General features: G+C 43.3%; 1 protein-coding gene across 1 annotated transcript in view; it reads left to right on the top strand.

Annotated features, from left to right (window-relative positions):
* TECTA (tectorin alpha) overlaps nucleotides 1–19,559 on the top strand; it is a 141,496-nt gene that overhangs the window by 81,976 nt on the left and 39,961 nt on the right. Inside the window, exons 12-14 of the mRNA XM_088458722.1 lie at nucleotides 2,656–3,217; nucleotides 8,720–8,919; nucleotides 12,001–12,384. Coding sequence (XP_088314848.1) covers nucleotides 2,656–3,217; nucleotides 8,720–8,919; nucleotides 12,001–12,384 — 1,146 coding nt within the window. The remainder of the gene's footprint in view (nucleotides 1–2,655; nucleotides 3,218–8,719; nucleotides 8,920–12,000; nucleotides 12,385–19,559) is intronic.

Genomic DNA, 19,559 nt, shown 5'->3' with positions numbered 1-19,559 from the left:
GAACTATGGCTATTACTGTATGTTCTTCAGGAAGTGAATGGTACTTTTTTGAGTTGAGTTACAGATACTGGTGTTATAGGTCGTCCATCCACATTGGCTTGACTTGCAGAACCAAGGGACATTTCATCTATCTTACAGTATAAATATATACAATTGCTCATGGCTCCAGAATTCAAAAATACCTCTGTATCTACAGAGCTGAGATCCAAGAGAAAGGGATGGGCATCTTAAATTGCACAAAGAAATGTAGATGGACAATGCGACCCAATGCTTACCAGACTTTCCCCAAATTCTAGTGAGCAAAGCCACTACCCGACAACCTGGTAAATGTTAATATTAGATTTGGAAAATCAGTGTGTCCATTGAACAAATGATAAAAGTTTGGATGATTACTCTGATTCTATTGTATATTGTATTGCATAATATGATTGGGAGATAGGATTGCTTCCTAAGAATCGATTGGATTGTTTTGAATAAAATAAGGCGGATCAGATTTCTTGCAAAAGCAGCTGAACTCATTAAGGTAATTACCTTAGGGTATATAAGGCAAGTCAAGAGGTTACATACATATCTGATGAAGTTGTAGGCTTACTACAACGAAATGCATCAGAGATGGGTTTTGTTTTTTTTCCCATTCTGCTTCCGTGATTATAGCCAAAGAGATGGCCCAGTCCAATGATGCTGCCCACCCTCCTCAGTGAACTGGCCAGGTGGTTTTCCAGCCCTATCTTTAACTAATCGCATACAGTACATCATATTTGTGAGAACCATAGCATCTTCCTGGCATACCTCAATGTTGCATCTGAGCAAAACTATTGCTATTGCAGATAGTGAATAATTGTTGCAGGCCCTGTATTTCTGCATTGAAAAGATATTTTTACGTATCTCCTTACTTTCATGAACTAGTCATTCATTAACTCCAGTAATACACAACTGAAAATGCCTAGTCATTAGGAAATGTTTCCTGTAATATGGATGTGACTTTAGGACTGTACATTTGTATGTACATTGGGACTAATGCAGATATGTTTCCGCACGTCTCCAGTGGACAGAGATCTGCGCCCGCACAGGATCTGTACAGCCACAGCGCATGTGCCGGTCTCTTTCTGCAACTACGGTCACAGTGCTCCTCAGCTGCAGCATGACTGACATGCGCTGGCTGTACAGGGACGGGCCAGAGCTGGGCTGCGTTCCCAATAGCAGGGGTGTGACGGCACCATTTTCTGGGAGTGCCGAGAACAGTGTCTGCATCTTTAGATGCAGATTTGCTGTCCCCGGAAACGTGAATAGCTCGGCCATCCAAAGTAGCCTTATGGTTATTCAGATGGCCGAGGTTCTCGCAAGTGACCCCGTACGGCATCGTCGGACGCAGCACCGGATTGCCGAAGTCAGCATGGGGCGCCTTTTTGCACAAAACACCTCTTACAGCATTAGCATATTTTAGCTCAGTAGCTGCGTCCAAAGACGCTGCTACTGTACTACTGCATCCATCTCTCAATCAGACCCATAGTTCAGTGATCCATCTTCATACAAACTCCCATCATAACATCATCTTCCCTTACCACCAGGTATGTTCTCCACACAAAAAAAGTAGATAACAATATATTAGTAGTATATACAGTATAATGTGTCACCTTATTTATAATGCAAGTTTTGTAAGCAAAGACAAAGCACTGTATAACATGGGGTTGGGTACGGGATCCCGGCAGTCAGAATACCGATAGCGGCATACCGACAGTCAGAATCCCGACACCTGAACGTAAGTAGCCTAATCCTAACCGCTAACCCTAACCCACCTTTCACGCAGCCTAACCCTAACCTTTCCCCAGGGGCATTTCTAGAGAGGAGGGGGCCCGTGTGCAGTCTCTGACACGGGCCCCCTCCTCTCCGGCCGGCAGCGCACTGAGCTGTGCGCGGCCAGCACCGGAGTTGTAGACTCTGGGCACTAGAGTGTGCCCAGAGTCTATAATGTATGCACAGGTCACTGGGAAAATGGCCATGGTGGCCATTTTCCCTGTACTGCGCATGCGCAAACGATGGGAAAATGGCCGCCACGGCCTTTTTCCAATCGTTTTACAGCACCGGACCCCACACCACATGGGACTCTGGAGAGGTAAGTAATATAATGGGAGCATGGTGTGCGGTGCGGGGCCCCCCTGGACCCAGGTTCCCGTGTTTCCCGCACACCCTACACTATTATAGATACGCCCCTGCCTTTCCCCCCCAGTAGCCTAACCCTAACCCTCCCCCTAGTGCTTAACCCTAACCCTAAACCTATCCTTCTCTCTAACATTAATACTTACTGTCGGTATGCCCGCGATCAGGATTCTGACTGCTGATGGTATTCTAGCGCCTGTATTCTGAGCGCCTGGATGGCGACTACATTCCTAAGCCTGTGCTGTTTTTATGCAAGCCAGCTGGTTGTAAAGAATCACATCTGAACATTCTGACACTTCTGACCATATTATTCCTTGTAGAACTAATTAATAGCTGTCTTGGCAATAGGCTAACTGAATAGGTACTTTCAATTTTACACTCAAAACATTTTTTTTTAGAACCTTAGCAAATACTTTATCTTTCTTCCTATACACAAGTCATGACAAGTTACAACCTGTGTGATGCCATCCAACATGTCATATTTTCTTCTTTTGTCAGGTAAATAATGAAAGACTGTACTTGCCTCTGAAGTTGAGTCACGGGAAAGTGAATATTTTTGCCTTTGGTTTTCACATTGTCATTGAAACGGAGTTTGGCCTAAAGGTTGTATATGACTGGAAGACGTTCCTGTCTGTGACAATTCCACGCTACTTGCAAAACAGCACATACGGCCTGTGCGGGAGGTACAATGGAAATATGGAGGATGACCTACAGACCTCTGGTGGCTTTATAAGTATGAATGTCAATGAGTTTGGCCATAGCTGGGTGAAGAGAGATGCATTTTGTCAAGTTGGCTGCGGAGACAGATGTCCGACCTGTACAAAAGTGGATGGTTTCTGGAAGGCACAGCAGCTTTGCAGCTTCATTCCCAACAGAAATAGTGTGTTTTCCAAGTGCCATAGTAAGGTCAATCCCAGATTTTTCTTCAAAAACTGCCTCTTTGACTCATGCATTGATGGAGGAGCTGTGCAGACGGCTTGTAGCTGGCTACAGAACTATGCAAGTACATGCCAAACTCAAGGAATTGCCGTCACCGGTTGGAGAAACTACACATCTTGCTGTAAGTCTCAACTTTATGACATCACTTATTAAAGTATGACATCACTCGAATCATGCTATTCATTACATTTGTAGAAGGAACTTTTTCAAGACAAAGAAGCAACTTTTATAATATTTGAAATATTTTATTTCATAGTGGATGTAAAGAAAATGATGGTGTAGAGTCCTAGGTGCTAATATTGGGTATGGGGTTGGAAAAATAACAGAATAGAATAAATATTCTTCAATTAAAAGATGATTTCACTCATAAGCAGGATTAATTTTTCAACATAGAGAGGAAAATATACTGTATATAATATAGTGTAATCTTGTTATTGGTAATACATATATCCTTAATTAAGACAAATGAGCGATAATTGTAATGTAAAGCTGGTTATTTAGTATACAAAATAATTACTCACAATTAGCACATGTTCAAAGATAATAAAAACATTAGGTGCAATGCATTTGAATTGAAGCAACAAATAATTAGCTCACAATGAGCCTACAGTATGTTAAAAAAGCCCCCCAAAATATTGACATTAAGTGCATATATACTGTAGATATAGAAACAACATAATAAGCCCCAAAAAGGAGCAACGGTATTAACCTTGTGACAAGATGCAAATAAAACTGAGCTCTAATGGAGCAAGAATAAGTGGGATCATATAGGCCCCCGTAGGATGGATGATGACGTTCAGTGTGGGTTTGCAAACAGAGCAAAATCATATTTTGCTATGTGTGTCTACTCTGAAAGGCTCCACCTCTGGATGCAAGTAGCAGGTAGCTTGCAGTAACGACGCGTTTCGAGCTGTGACTTTTCATCAAGGCTCATCCAACTTTCAGTTGGGAAGTGGGCAGCAGCAGGAGACTGGCCAACTCTGTCGGGAGGCAACCACTAGATGTGAGACTCTCCCGGCCATACCAGGAGAGTTGGCAAGTGTGCTTCACCACCAAAGTGCAAGTGGAAGGTCAAAACCATAAAGGACGGCATGTGGTCCAAAGATAAGGTCAATAACACTATTGTCTGCACCTTATCGTTGGCTCACATGTCATCTGGACCATTTTGTTGCAGAGCTCCACTTAACTTCCATTAGCTAGAATCAGATGCAAGGCTTCTTTATTAAACAGTGGGCAAATATAAAAACACACACACCGCGCTGGTAAGAAATTAATAAAAATATGAATATAAATAGAAATATATTGGAAATTTAATTTAGGCAAAAATATGCAAAGGATATACAGTAATAAAAATAGGAATAGAAACATATTACAGAATGAACATATAAATGACAAAAAATCAACGATAAAAAAATATATAACTAGCACATATACACATAACAATAAGAGTAGTACTGGATAAGGATCAGAATAGACGATTCCTGCATGGAAAAGTTCCAAATTAGCATGTGAAGGATGTTTGGATACACTTGGTTAATTAATCCATAGTTTGAAATAAAGTAACACTTTTCTGCAAACAGTGTGTCAATTGAAATATCCACAATGATGGAAGAATCTGGAGCTTGTATAGCAATAAATGGCTTGAGTGCTAGTAGTGTTAACCCCGTCGGGCACACAGTGAATTATACTAGCCAGTTCCAGAGATCCCAATCAATTGCAGGGAGAAAGAATAATGTCTCACCGGCTGAACAGTGTATAGCTGACCAAGTCGGAATGTACAGGGGCACGTTGTCCCGGAGATCTGGTGCGGTGGGTTTCCGTCCGGCTACACAGTCTGGATACCTGTCGGAGTCAGGGCCAAATGAACGCTGAGAGGAGATCCAGGTAGGAGTGAGCGCGGCCGTGACTTGTGGATTCTCCTCGCGCCGGAATTAAACACTGTAAACCGGAATCAGGCACTGCGGACACTGACAGCACTTGGCAAAAAACAAGTTGCAGGACAAGGCACTTTGAATAGATAAGGACAGCAACGCGTTTCGTCCCGTTCCGGGGACTTTTTCAAGCTAAATGTCCTTATCAAATCCTCCATCTTAAATAGGAGCCACAATGAGTCCAATCACTCTCAAATTGGTAGCCATAGATAGCCAATCACAGTGTTCTCTACTGCTTTTCATTTAGTAACACCTGATGACCAACATGAAATAAATACACATATAGACAAAGCACAATATTGGTTTCATTTGATTGCTTGCATGGATGTAAAAAGAACTAATAATCTATACATAAAGATAAATAGGAAATTGAGGATAGATAAAAACCTACATACCAACAAATTAGGAATCTAAAATAATAAAGAAAAATATTTAATGTGTATGCATAGAGAGTACTATGATACCCAAGTGTAATTCTATATCTACATAAATATCCATATATTCATGCATATATGCATGGGTATAGATATGAAAGGAAAAACTAATAAATAGAACTAAAGTCTAAGGACGTGACCTTGATTCCATTGGAAAACTATAACCAAAATGAAACCAAAAATAAAATAAAAAATATAAAATATAAAATATAAAACCAAAAATAAAAACAAAAGATAATCAACCATACATATTCAAAATATACACATAAATAAATTACTAACAGCAGACACTGGTTATATTCAATATATATTAAGTATATATTAAATTGTGCTGATGACATAATAGCACAAAAATGAATGAGAATAAAAGTAAAAATAATAATACACAGAAATCCAGAGAAACACAGGACTTAGACAACACTATAAAGAATTTGTGTAATGATGTACACTAAATTGTCTAATGCTATATAGGTCTCTCTCAGCTTCCAATAATATATTAACAGGAAAACAAAGATTGCCAGAAGAGTAGAAGCAAATACTGGTTACATAGTAGTTAAATAGTTAGTTTATTTATACATTTGTTTAATAACACATTATAGAATCCAAATGGATCGGACAAACAGGACAAAACAAAAAGGAAGTAAAAAAGAGAGAGTGAGTGAGAGTGTGTGTAAATTATAACTAAAAACTAAAGGCCGGGATGGCGGACATTGTGCGCCATCCACCAACCAGACAGTATGTGTGGATGGCGGACGATAGCCGCCAGCCCAGCCAAATGATCAATCTATAAATTCAAGAGCTTCATTAAGTCCATCCGGGGACAATGTTTGTAATAGATATATGTTCAGTGTTGTATTTAAGCGCTAGGATACTTTTTCTTGTTTCTTTATTAAACAGACTGTATAGACTTACGTACTACCTTATCTAGCTAGTAATGTTCAATCTGCTAATACTGGACAATATCTGGATGGTAATATAAATTAATTTCAACAATCAGTATATTATATTGCTTCAATATTAAGAGGCTGTAATGTACCACGGCTAATTTATCCCCGGAGGGCAGCGGCAGCCCTTATTAGGGATTTTTATCTTGTTTCAGGAACTCTGCAGATTCCGAAAAAATTCCCTGATAATGACCCTGTTATCAGGAAGCAGGCGGTGAAAACACATAGGTCCGTAAACCAATCACAGATCCTATGTGTATTCGCCCGAAAACAGGTATTTTTTCGGGTGGATAAAACAGGCTTTAATTGAATTGTCAAAAGGTATAAAAAAATGCAGTAAGTGCCGTTTTATCTGCCTAAAAAAAACATCGGTGCTAATTGAATATACCCATACTCTATTAGCAACTGATTTCCCTACTGCTATACACAGTCCAACTACTGGGTCCTAGTGGTCCTTTGCAATTGCCTATTTAATAGATCAATCATGTCCATCAATTTTATGGTTTATATTTTATTTTTTTCATATGTAATTCCTTATTGTGTACTATGCTGTTCTTTTTTTTTTTTAAGTGTTTATTAAATGTACCTTTTTTTCTATAAAGCCGTATGCCATTAAGTATTTTGTTCTAATTTTCATCACAGTTGTTCATTTCATACTTTTTATATTTACTTAAGCCTGGAGCTAGGAGGTTGACCACCCTCCTGAGTCCCTTAATAGCCGCCCCCAATTCTCCTGTGGCAGCGCCTTAGTTGGGTTATATTATTGATCTATTCACTTGGTTGCTTACCATGCTAATCCGCTGCCTTTTTTTTCACAGAGTTTAGATTTATTATGGAATGTATTGTAGACTATCTACAATTACATACAGCTGTTTTGATGTTATATAAAAAAAAATGCATTTAACTTTGTCATTGAAAAGCGCAGTTCTCTTATCATTTACTTACTTGATTTGCATTTGTTAAGCATGATGTCAGCAGTGCAAATAGATCATTTATAAAATGATAAAGCAGCACACGTTAGCACTTATGCCCTGGCTCTTGCCCCAGGAGACTTTTATGGAGCAATTATATTCAGCACAATGGCTGGGAAATACATCTGGATCAGGCAGAAACTTTGCTAAAAAGTAGCCATGTCTAGCTATATAAGGTGATCAGAGCCGTAACTAGACTTTTTGGTGCCCTGTGCCAGAGAGAGCATTGGCGCCCCCCTGTTTTTCAAATAGGGACATAATGCACCTCAAAAATGGCCATGACCTCATGGGGAAGGGCCAGGGAAGAGATAGGGGAGGCCAGGAGATGCTGGGGATAAAAGAAGAGGAAGCTACAAGTGAGAATGATAATAAACAGAAAATTGACAGGCAAAACAGCGCCCCCTGCCCTGTGGTGCCCTGTGCCATGGCACTGGTTGCACTACCCTAGTTACGGCCCTGACGGTGATGTTTACAGCCAAATATTGCAGCGACTTATTGCACTGAATTAAATTCCCCCCTTTTGGTGTTGTGTATCGCATACTGGACCTGATTCAGACCCGCTCGCTAAGGCGCGATCGCTTGCTGTGAGCGATTTTTGCCCATCTGCGCATGCGTATAATTCGCAGTGCGCCTGCGCAAGCCATTTGTTGCGATCTGTTTTTGGTTGCTCGTAAGCCACTCTCAGGTCGCTGCATTGAGTGACAGATAGCGCCGTTTGTGGGTGGTAACTGGGGAAGCTGCATGTGAACGGGGGAGTGGTGTTGCGAACGCAGGCGTGTCTGCCCACCAAAACGCCATTTAAACAGTGTGCATAATAAGCAAAGTAGCGTCATTGTACACGTCACCTGTATGTATTTCAGCCCGCACTGATCGCTCTGCTTGCGGCGGGGAAAGGCAACCCCAAGGTCTGCGAGCGGCTCCGATGGCTCATGATGGTCCTGATTAATCATACATTTCCCTGAGATGACGTGTGTTGCGAGTGGCAAGGGGGCATCTTCAGACACTTGCGAGCGCACTTTGCCGTAGCTCACTAACACACAGTCGGCGTACATACACCCTTTTTGCCAGCGAGCGATGGCATCTTGCGGGTGGGTCTGAATCAGGTCCCCTGTGTGGTGTAGTAACCTGGTCATGGGGGTAAACTGCAAAGTTAAATCAAAGCACTTTCAACTCTCCCATTTGTACCTGTTACTTCTTTACTTTTATCTTGTCTTGCAAAATACTTTTTATATGATCCTCATATTGTAGTAATTAATTTGGGGCAGTGCTGTAGTATCATAACACCTTAATCAGTCTTGTCTTACACTGTACATTGTGTAACCTGTTGTCTGTGTAACTTGCAGATGTCACCTGTCCTCCTTACAGTCACTATGAGAGCTGTGTTAGCGTGTGTCAGCCTCGCTGTGCTGCCATACGACTGAAGAGCGACTGTAACCATTACTGTGTGGAGGGCTGCCAGTGTGACCCTGGCTATGTGCTGAATGGAAAAAGCTGCATCCTGCCTCACAACTGTGGCTGCTATGCTGACGGAAAATACTATGAGGTAAGAACAGAAGCCATTTGTTTTGAATTAGACGTCTGTGGCAGCCTGAGAGCAGCTCTGATTGTAGTCAGTGATCACTGTGAGACCATACAAATATATAATAGTCATGGGAAATGTTCTGTATTTATTCTGTTAATATATTAAATCACACAATAGTAGGAAAAGGATATGTAGGGCCTGAATCTACCTTCAGTGGCTGTAGTGGTTACGCCAGCCTATTGCTAGCACCACCCCTCATCACAGTTCTTTCTGCTCAGTGCTGTATGTAGAGTTAACGTTGCTCTTAGTACCATGGGTCAGTATGGTTTACCTAAGTGCTGTGGGCAGGGCTGGTGCAAGGTTTCAGGGCACCCTAGGGAAAGGTTCAAAATGCCGCCCGTTTTCCCCCAAACCCTCCGCCCAGCTCACAGACACATACACAGCACCCTAATATTATTCACATGACCCGAATTAAAGGGATGATTCCTCCTGCAGTGCCCCCAGTTGTAATGCCCTTGTAGTGCCCCCAGAAGTAATGCTCTTGTAGTGCCACCAATAGTAATGCTCCCTGCAGTGCCCCCAGTAATAATGCTCCCTGCAGTGCCCCCAGTAGTAATGCCCTTGTAGTGCCCCCAGTAGTAATGCTCCCTGCAGTGCCCCCAGTAGTAATGCCCTTGTAGTGTCCCCAATAGTAATCCTCTCACAGTGCCCCCAGTAATAAAGCTCCCTGCAGTGCCTCAGTAGTAATGCCCTTTGAAGTGCCTCCAGTAGTAAGGGCCCCTGTAGTGCCCCCAGTAGCAATGCTCCCAATAGTGCCCCCATATGATGCCCCCAGTAGTAAGGCCACTGCAGTGCCCCCTGTAGTAAGCCCCCCCCCCCGCGCACGCACACACACACACACACAAAAAATACTTACCTTAAACTAGGGATGTGCAGGCTCGGTTCTACTCGGTTCCGTTCGGTTTTTTTTTACCGAATCTTATTGGCTATCCAAAACTCGTGACAGCTGAAACCCAATAAGATTCGGGAAAAAAAAACGAACGGAACCGAGTAGAACCGAGCCTGCACATCCCTACCTTAAACCCTGCTCCAGTGCCTGCTGACGTCTGTCCCCGGCGCCCGTTCCTCGGAACTACGGGAGTGACATCATGACGTCACTCCCATTGTGCCCTGCGGGACCCAGAAGCCGGAGCTCCTGAGTGAGCTCCGGCTGCCGCTGGGGAGGGAGAGAAGGAGCCAGGAGCCCTCTGGTAACACAATCTCAGTGGGCGCCAGGCAAATGGAGGGTGCAGGGGGTGCGATCGCCGGGCAGGCAGGCCCCTTAAGCCATCGGGCCCCATAGCAACCGTACCCCCTGCACCCTCCGTAGTAAAGCAAACTCAGAAGCGCCCTCTAGTGGCCGGCGCCCCTAGGTAGCTGCCTAAGCTTGCCTAGTGGTAGCGCTGGCCCTTACTGTGGGTCAGTATGGTTTACCTAAGTACTGTGGGTCAGTATGGTTTACCTAACTAGTGTGGGTTAGTATGGTTTACCTAAGTACTGTGGGTCAGTATGGTTTAACTAAGTACTGTGGGTCAGTATGGTTTACCTAAGTACTGTGGGTCAGTATGGTTTAACTAAGTACTCTGGGTCAGTATGGTTTACCTAAGCACTGTGGGTCAGTATGGTTTACCTAACCACTGTGGGTCAGTATGGTTTACCTAACTAGTGTGGGTTAGTATGGTTTACCTAAGTACTGTGGGTCAGTATGGTTTAACTAAGTACTGTGGGTCAGTATGGTTTACCTAAGTACTGTGGGTCAGTATGGTTTAACTAAGTACTCTGGGTCAGTATGGTTTACCTAAGCACTGTGGGTCAGTATGGTTTACCTAACCACTGTGGGTCAGTATGGTTTACCGAAGCACTATGGGTCAGTGTGGTTTACCTAAGTACTGTGGGTCAGTATGGTTTAACTAAGTACTGTGGGTCAGTATGGTTTACCTAAATACTGTGGGTCAGTATGGTTTACCTAAGCACTGTGGGTCAGTATGGTTTAACTAAGTACTGTGGGTCAGTATGGTTTACCGAAGCACTATGGGTCAGTGTGGTTTACCTAACCACTGTGGGTCAGTATGGTTTACCGAAGCACTATGGGTCAGTGTGGTTTACCTAAGTACTGTGGGTCAGTATGGTTTAACTAAGTACTGTGGGTCAGTATGGTTTACCTAAATACTGTGGGTCAATATGGTTTAACTAAGTACTGTGGGTCAGTATGGTTTACCTAAGCACTGTGGGTCAGTATGGTTTAACTAAGTACTGTGGGTCAGTATGGTTTACCGAAGCACTATGGGTCAGTGTGGTTTACCTAAGTACTGTGGGTCAGTATGGTTTACCTAAGTACTGTGGGTCAGTATGGTTTACCTAAGCCCTGTGGGTCAGTATGGTTTACCTAAACACTGTGGGTCAGTATGGTTTACATTACATATATACCATGGTTAATATTTCTCCTGGCTCAGAGTTTGGTTCTTTTGGGACAGGGTTTAGCAGAGACTGTTAGTCACATGGTCAATTAGGTTATTCTGTGGCCTTCTACCTTTGCGCCCCAGTCATACTTGTCTACTCTCCCAGAATATCAGGGAGACTCCCGAATTGCAGGGAGCTCCCCAAGTCCTTACATAGTAGACCAGTCTCCCGTATTCCGTCAACATCCACAGTGTAATTCGTGGTCTTGGGGATTGATGACGCATTGCATGGGCAATAGTGTCACTGTAGCTGGGATGACACGACACACAACACCATGCCTCACACATCCTGGTATGTCAACTAATGAGATATATCCACTATTAGCAGCAGTGCTGGTTATACACCTTATACTTATGAGTGTTTCTTGTTGATTATTTAACTTATATAACATTAGAATATTAACAGCAGCACAGATTTGCAAGTGGAGTAAATGAAACACTAACAGCTGCAGATCAGTAATCAGTAATGCTAGGTTCCACGCTGGCGAGGTAAGACTGTGGAATGAAGCGTAGCTCGTGCAGCCATCTTGCTTTTGGTTATTTGTATCTACAATTTCATTAAATAAGAGTATTTCACTTTATTTTCTGGTCTTTTTGCCTGCAGCCCAAGCAATTGTTCTGGAACAGTGATTGCACCAGGCGTTGCCGCTGCTTTGGCAGGAATCTCATCCAGTGTGACCCAAGACACTGTAAGTCGGACGAAGAGTGCGCACTACGAAATGGGGTACGCGGCTGCTTCAGCAAGAAGAGCTCCTACTGCATTGCCGCAGGAGGCGGCGTCTTTAGGACCTTTGATGGGGCTTTTCTCCGCTTTCCGGCAAACTGTGCCTTTGTATTGTCTACAATTTGCCAAAAGCTGCCAGATATATCCTTCCAGCTAATTATCAACTTTGACAAGTGGTCGTCCCCAAACTTAACTGTTATATCGCCTGTTTACTTTTACATCAACGAAGAACAAATCCTCATTAACGATCGCAACACTGTTAAGGTAAAGTGATCACATAACTCACTTTGTATGCATATTTATACTGGCATTACAGATGTGTCCATATAAACCTATCCTCAAATCGCGCCAAATTGCCCTGTTTGGTGAATCACGGAACAAAGCATCACCATTTCTCCTGCCACACACTTTATCGCAAAGTATGTGTCTTATTTCACATCACCAATGTGACAAACTTTATACCAATTCCTCTGCGAAAAAAATAGGGATCCTAAAGGCCTAGGACACTATAAGCGACTTTGTGTGTGGCTGCAATGCGAATAAGATGCTAAATTAAGTGGCAGAGCATCTAAGTTCTAAGCTGCGCCATGCGTCTCGCGACATATTGCGCAAAAAGGATAGGTGGATGAGGACATACCTGTAATATTTACCGGCACTTGTGGGGAATAAATTATTTTTTAATTTTATTTAGCACTATTATTATTATTAGAGATGTGCGGGTCTGGATTTCTGAAATCCGAACACACCCGAATTTAGGGGTTCCAAATAGAACTGGGTCAAGGTTTGGATTCCTTTTTGTGACCCGGTTCGGATCTGTTGCCAGTTCGGAACTCGGATTTAAAAACCGAACTCGGGTTTTCGATTTGATAATTTTGGTTGTTTTTTATCGATTTTTATCCAAAACCAAAACACTTGAGGGTGGATTTGCAAAACTTAAACTAAAACACGAAGTTGAATCGAGATCCAAAACCAAAACAAGGGGGTCGGCGCACATCTCTAATTATTATGCCTAAACATATTTTCATGTACCGTTGTATTTGTTTAATTTTAGCTTCATAAACCAGTTATCCCTATAGTGTTACAGTAGGTGGTCACAGTATTTACCAAGGCCAATATTGGAATTGGAATTAAAGCTCTGTATCTATCAAGGTAGAAAGGGTATAAATAATGCATAAAAGCAGGATTTTGTTTTGCTGATCTATACTACATTCTCTACACTTTCAAGGTGATATAACAATTATACAACTTTTAAATTGCCAATTAAGAATAAAAACAAATTTATGCACGTTTTCTTCTTGCCATTGCCAACCTTAATTAGCTCAGCAACAATAATTATTATAACATGGCAGTTAATCAATTACATTGGACCTAGCTATGCCCCTTAGCAGCCATGAGTACACTGAAATTACTGGATCAAACATGTATCTGTTGTGTGAAATGAACAAAAAGTGTCAAATAAGAATATAGCCGAAGATCTTCAGGATAAAGTGATTGGAAGGTTTACATGGGTGAAGATGAGAAAATGTCTTGGATTATGTTAAATAAATTACAGTGACCTTGGAGAATGGAGAAAATGCTGATTGTGATACACTTTGGGTTACTTCATAAACTTTTCCTAATTGAGAGAGTTACAAGGAGAAGCCACCACTGAAGAACAGCCAGATTTCACGCCTTATCGCTTGTCCAAAGAAACATATACAGGATGCTGCATAAAAGAAAAGGCCCAATGGAAATCCTCAATGGCAATATAGCATAAAACATATGCATCAACATTCTGCGACAACTTCTACAATAAAACTAGAGATGTGCGGATCCGGATTTCTAAAATTCGAACGCACCTGAATTTAGGGGTTCCAAGTAGAACTGGGTCAAGGTTCAGATTAATTTTGACCCGGTTCAAACTGATTCTCGGTATGGATCTATTGTCGGCTTGGGAACTCGGATTCAAAAACCGAACTCGGCTTTTGGATTTGGACATTTTAGCTGTTTTTATCGATTTTTATAAATTTTTAGTAGATTTTTATCCGAATCCAAAACCAAAACACTTGAGGGTGGTTTTGCAAAACCAAAACATGAAGATGAATCCATATCCACAGCCAAAACATGGGGTCCAGGCACATCTCTTAATAAAACATAGTTGTTGATCGCTGTAGATGCTTTGGGGAAGTCGTACAGGCCTTTGACAATAAGACTTATGATGGACAAGATCATGAATGAAAACAGTATCCTAAAGGACCCTAGCAATAAGCACAAAGGAAAAGTGACAGCAGAGTGATAAGTTATTGTAATGTAGTCTATTTAAAGTCAAAACCCTGACATGTGCACCAACACATGAAGATTGGAGTCCACGGTCAATCACTTCTGATTAGCAAACAAAAAGAATGGACAAACATTGTACCATTGTGTTATTTAAGATTGGTGGATGTTACCCCAAAATGGCTCGTTGCTGTAATTTTTTTCAAAAGGAATTTTCCTAAATATCAGATAACTTTATCATTAAATACTTTTAAGTTATTTGTATAATTGCTCTTTCACATTGAAAGTGTAGAATGTCTTATGTAGATCAGTGAAACAAACTTCTGTTATGCATTTTCAATTTTAGGCAGCAGACTGTAAGAATTGCACCAGGGTATGAAGACTTTTATAAGGCACCACTGTGTCAAGTGAAGTTGGTTATCCTCTACCCACAACAGACCCATCGCCTTCACAGACTAATAACCAGGTCAGTGTTTGATGCAGTTAAGGTCATAGGGATTACATTCATGTAGGTGGAAGGTAGGATTCCTGAGTACATTCTCTCCAACTTTGAGTTGCTTCTGCTCCCAGTGTAATATTAATCTGTCTGAAGCAATAAACCTGATTCTGCTTTTCGTAGCTCTTCTCACAGTTTGGCCAATGTCGTAGTTTGCAGTTGTTGACTTTCCTTTGTTTGAACATTTGACTCGGGTCTCAATCAAGTCTTTCATTTATCTTCATCCCCTGTTCCTGTGTGTATGTAATTTTTTAACGGCAGTGATAAAATAACTCAAATCAGACCACCAGAATGCTGCTGACATCAGCACTGAGTATTTTTGGAGATGAGTTTGCTGGTCTCATGAGGAGCAGTGACCTGTTCAGTCATAGGATTGTGTAAGTGAAGCCATAGCTGCCTGTTAGAAGGGACAGTGTTATTCTATGAGGCGAAGAATGGAGGCAAATATGACGTCACAGCATACAGTATCATTGTGGGAACAGCAGGCTCCCGGACAGTACAGAGTTATGCTAGCTACACACCTTTCACTCACAATCTGACCAAGTTTATGATTTTCCGAGATGTCAAGCAGTCTTGAGAACATCAGATTTCGAGTGTACACACTAGTGATTTATTGTTCCATTCTGATTATCTATCCTAAGATCGTCACAAAAGTGATGTAGTTAAATAAACTATGGGCAGAAATGTTTGACAGATGATCGAGAACTCATAAACACTAGAATATGTTTGTGATATCAGCTCATCGTTTTGGGGAAATGTTGTGCAGCAGTTCAGATACAATCATCCACTCCGACCGCTTTTGGAATGCTAAGTTGCTGCGTATACACTCTGAATGAGCAGCAAAAAATTGTCTGATTAACCCGATTATTACGTAGTGTGTACCTAGCTGTAGTCATTAAGGCTCCTCTCCGGCTGATGTGGTAAGATTGTGGTGTCAGACACACCTCTATATAAAACAAAGGCCCTCATTCAGAGCCGTACGCTCTGAGCAGAGCGCACGCTCTGAATGAGGGCCGGCCTCCATTTTCATGGAGTGTCCTCCTGGACGCTCGTATAGCTGTGGGTCACCACCCACAGCCTATACGAGCGTGCATTGTGATGGTCGCGATGGTCGAGACCATCGCGACCATCGAATTTGCGAGCCGGAGCCTGCGGTTGAGGTTTTCAACCGCAAGCTCCGGAGTGATTTTGGCTCTATCAGAGCCAAAATCACTCCCACTGACATCACTAGTGATGTCAGTGGGCCGGCTTCTGACGGGAGGCGTTCCCGTGGGAACGCCCCCGTCAGGGAGGCACGCCCCCGGCACGCCCACCAAAGGGGGCGTGCTGTCAATCAACATTGACAGCACGCCCCCTTTGATCGGACACAACGAGCGAAGGAGTTTCCTTCGCTCGTCGCGTCTGGCGCATGCGCACGACGGAGCTCCCTCCGTCGTGCGCATGCTCAGTCCATAACATCGACCCACTTGCGAGCGGACAGCCGCTCGCGAGTGGGTCTGAATCAGGCCCAAAGTTCATACATTTAAATGAAACAGAAATCCGGTATTATATTTTTATGTATTATGCGTACTTCAAAATGAATAAAGACAAGCTTATTCCAAAGACTAGAAAGTAGCAGCAGGTCTGCAATAAACCCCAGCACCAACAACACCAGGAGATATCATAGTTTAGTATTTTCAAATATTTTTAATAATAAAAAAAGGGATTAAAAACTCTGATAAGTCCGGGTTGGACGGGTCTCTGTGGCTGGTGCACGTGTCGATACTAGGGATGATATTTGCAGATGTGGATGGAAAAACAGTGGGTGGAGTTACTTCCCACTGTTTAAGATTCGTGGATCTTAACCATATACAGTATATATATTTGATACCGGGTACAGCTGTACTCACTGTTACATGTACACTTGTAATAAAGCTGGGTTTTTATTGAAGCGGGGCTTTTTGCAGCTCACCAGCCAGTGAGTGTATGCTGCTTTCAGGTAGTGGTGCAGGAATGCTGGAACAGCTTTATAGCAGGTGCTAACCAAGATCTCTCTAGGAACTAAATAGGAGACTACGGTCTCCCTCCAAGTCACTCTTACACAGCAAAAACAAGATGCCCCTTGCACATGTTCAGTAGTGATCTCGGTGGCCATCTTGGAACAAGACATGAAGCCTCCCTGGAGAACAGGAAGACTGGAGTCTGCACAGTAGCACATTCCTCTTTCAACACATACAGTATATGTCTTAAACCCAAAGATCTCACAGAGAAAAACTTCCTTCTCTTGCAGTGTTGTTTCAATTATAGTCTGTTAGATTTCCAGAGTTAGCAGTGACTATGATGAATGTTACCAGCTAACACAGTGGGATAGTCAGTCCTATGTACAAATCCTTGCTGATATAGCTACACACACAGTCCGTCACAATCGTGACTTTATCAAAGATATACTGTGCACATGTGTTCTCTGCTTAGCTATGCTATCAATCCCTGTCAGGCAGTCTATCTCCTTTATCCTCATTATTGTATACAGCTGTCTCTGCCAAGAATTCATTCTGTGGTTGTCAGTGTTCAGGGAATTTGTGTTAAAACATTATTTAAAAGACTTACGGTACAACATGTTTAACAAAAGGTGAGAAATACATATCCAAGTTGTTTGTTATGTTTTCAATACTGCAAACTATTATATTGTTAGTTACACTCCAATAAGGAGAGAGAAAATAAAATTCACGTATATTTTTCGTCCAAAATTTGCTTATAATTAAGCAAAGGATTATGACAAATAAGGTAAAACCTTTAGACAGGTATCCAGATACATCTATTCATAGATAGACAGGAGGGATCTTACAACCGTCCCATTCAACAAATCAAATCCCACTCAAATTGCTTGAACAAATATTTTTCAAGGTGCGTACACACATAACGATTTTCTGAATGATTTAACTATAACGACATCGTTATCGTTAAATCGTTTATAAAATCGTTCATCTTTTTAAGGTGAACGATGAACAAGTGAGTGCGGTCAGCGCTACACATTTACACAGGACCGGTGCTAGGCTTCCAGCGCCGGTCCTGTGCTGCACAGCTGAGCCCGTTCAGTCACCCTGAGCACTTGCCCAATAGCGCCAGGAGGCGGGCTCAGGCTGTGCACAAGACACGCATCGCCGACAGCGCTGGCGGTGATGCGTGTGTTAACCAGCAGCCAATGAGAGTCAGATAGACTCTCATTGATTGCTGCAGCACCCACTGCAAGAGCCGGGCTTCCGTCTGGCTCCTGCAGTGGGTAATGGGACAGACATCATGACATCTCTCCCATAATGCTGAGCGCGCCAGCCCGGGAGGACTGGCGGGCGGCGGGAGCGGTGTCGCGGTCCGAAGCAGCAGTGTGGATTCAGGTAAGTATATTTGTATATATATATTTTTTAAACCTGTCTGCACTACTGAGAGCACAACGGGGGGGGTGGCTACTACTGGGGGGACCTCTACTGGGGGTGGGGGCTACTACTGGGGGCATCATTACTGGGAGGACCTCTACTGGGGGGGCTACTACTGGGGGCACTTAATCGGGAGGGGGAACCTCTACTGGGGACTACTACTTGGGGGGGGAACTACTACTGGGGGCATTATAAAAGGGGCCTACTACTAGGGGCACTGCACTGGGGGGGTCCACTACTGAGGGCAATAATAGGAAGGACCACTACAGGGGGCACTGGATAGGGGGGATTACTACTGGGGGCCTGCATCAGGGGGACCACTACTGGGGGCACTGCATGGGGGGGGACTACTGCTGGAGGCACTATATAAGGGGCTTACTGCTAGGGGCACTGCACTGGGGGGACCACTACAGGGGGCACTAGATAGGGGGGGATCACTACTGGGTGCCTGCATAAGGGGGACCACTACTGGGAAAACTGCATGGGGGGGACTACTGCTGGGGGCACTATATAAAGGGCACTGCATGGGGGGGACTACTACTGGGGGCACTATATAAAGGGCACTGCATAAGGGGATACCACTACTGGGCGCACTGCATTGTGGGGACTGCTACTGGGGGCACTGCATAAGTGGGAACACTACATGGGGCACTGCATTTGGGGGGACCACTACTGGGGGCACTGAATTAGGGGAACTAATTGGGGGCTGTATAAGGGGGACCACTACTGGGGATACTGTATAAGGGGCACTACTATGGGCCTGCATAAGAGGGACCACAACTGCATACTGGGGGTACTGTATAAGGGGCACTACTGGGGATAAGGTGCATATGGATAGGAATGTTTAGCGTGAAAATAAAGGGGTGTGTCATGTTGACACGCCCCATTTTTAAGTGACCACGCCTTCGCCGCGCGCACATATCGTGAGGGGCTCCCTTTTCAAATTTGCCCTGGGCTCCAAATACCCTAGTTACGCCACTGCACAGCAGACTTGGTAGGAAAAGTTGCTGGCACTGGCAATGTGCAGCAGTTCTGTCCCATCCCTTATACTGCATGTTGTGGCTGCAGCTCTCGTAAAATCAGATTATATACTACTGCTATTGTGGTCATGATTGGAGCCACTGGCCAGGTCAGGTGGTGGTGGCGGGATTCCGGGCAACTAGGAACCCCCCTGCATTTTCCTTTGGTAAGGTATACGTAAAGTGCCCAGAGTATACATGAATATTCACAGTCCTCGCTGGACTAACACTGACAGCTGCTGCATTCATGTTATAGTG

Source organism: Taudactylus pleione, unplaced genomic scaffold (genome assembly GCF_031769625.1).
Source record: "Taudactylus pleione unplaced genomic scaffold, aTauple2 ptg000848l, whole genome shotgun sequence".
Classification (NCBI taxonomy): domain Eukaryota; kingdom Metazoa; phylum Chordata; class Amphibia; order Anura; family Myobatrachidae; genus Taudactylus; species Taudactylus pleione.
Note: the sequence above shows the minus strand (reverse complement) of the source record. Positions and strands in the feature narration are given on the sequence as shown.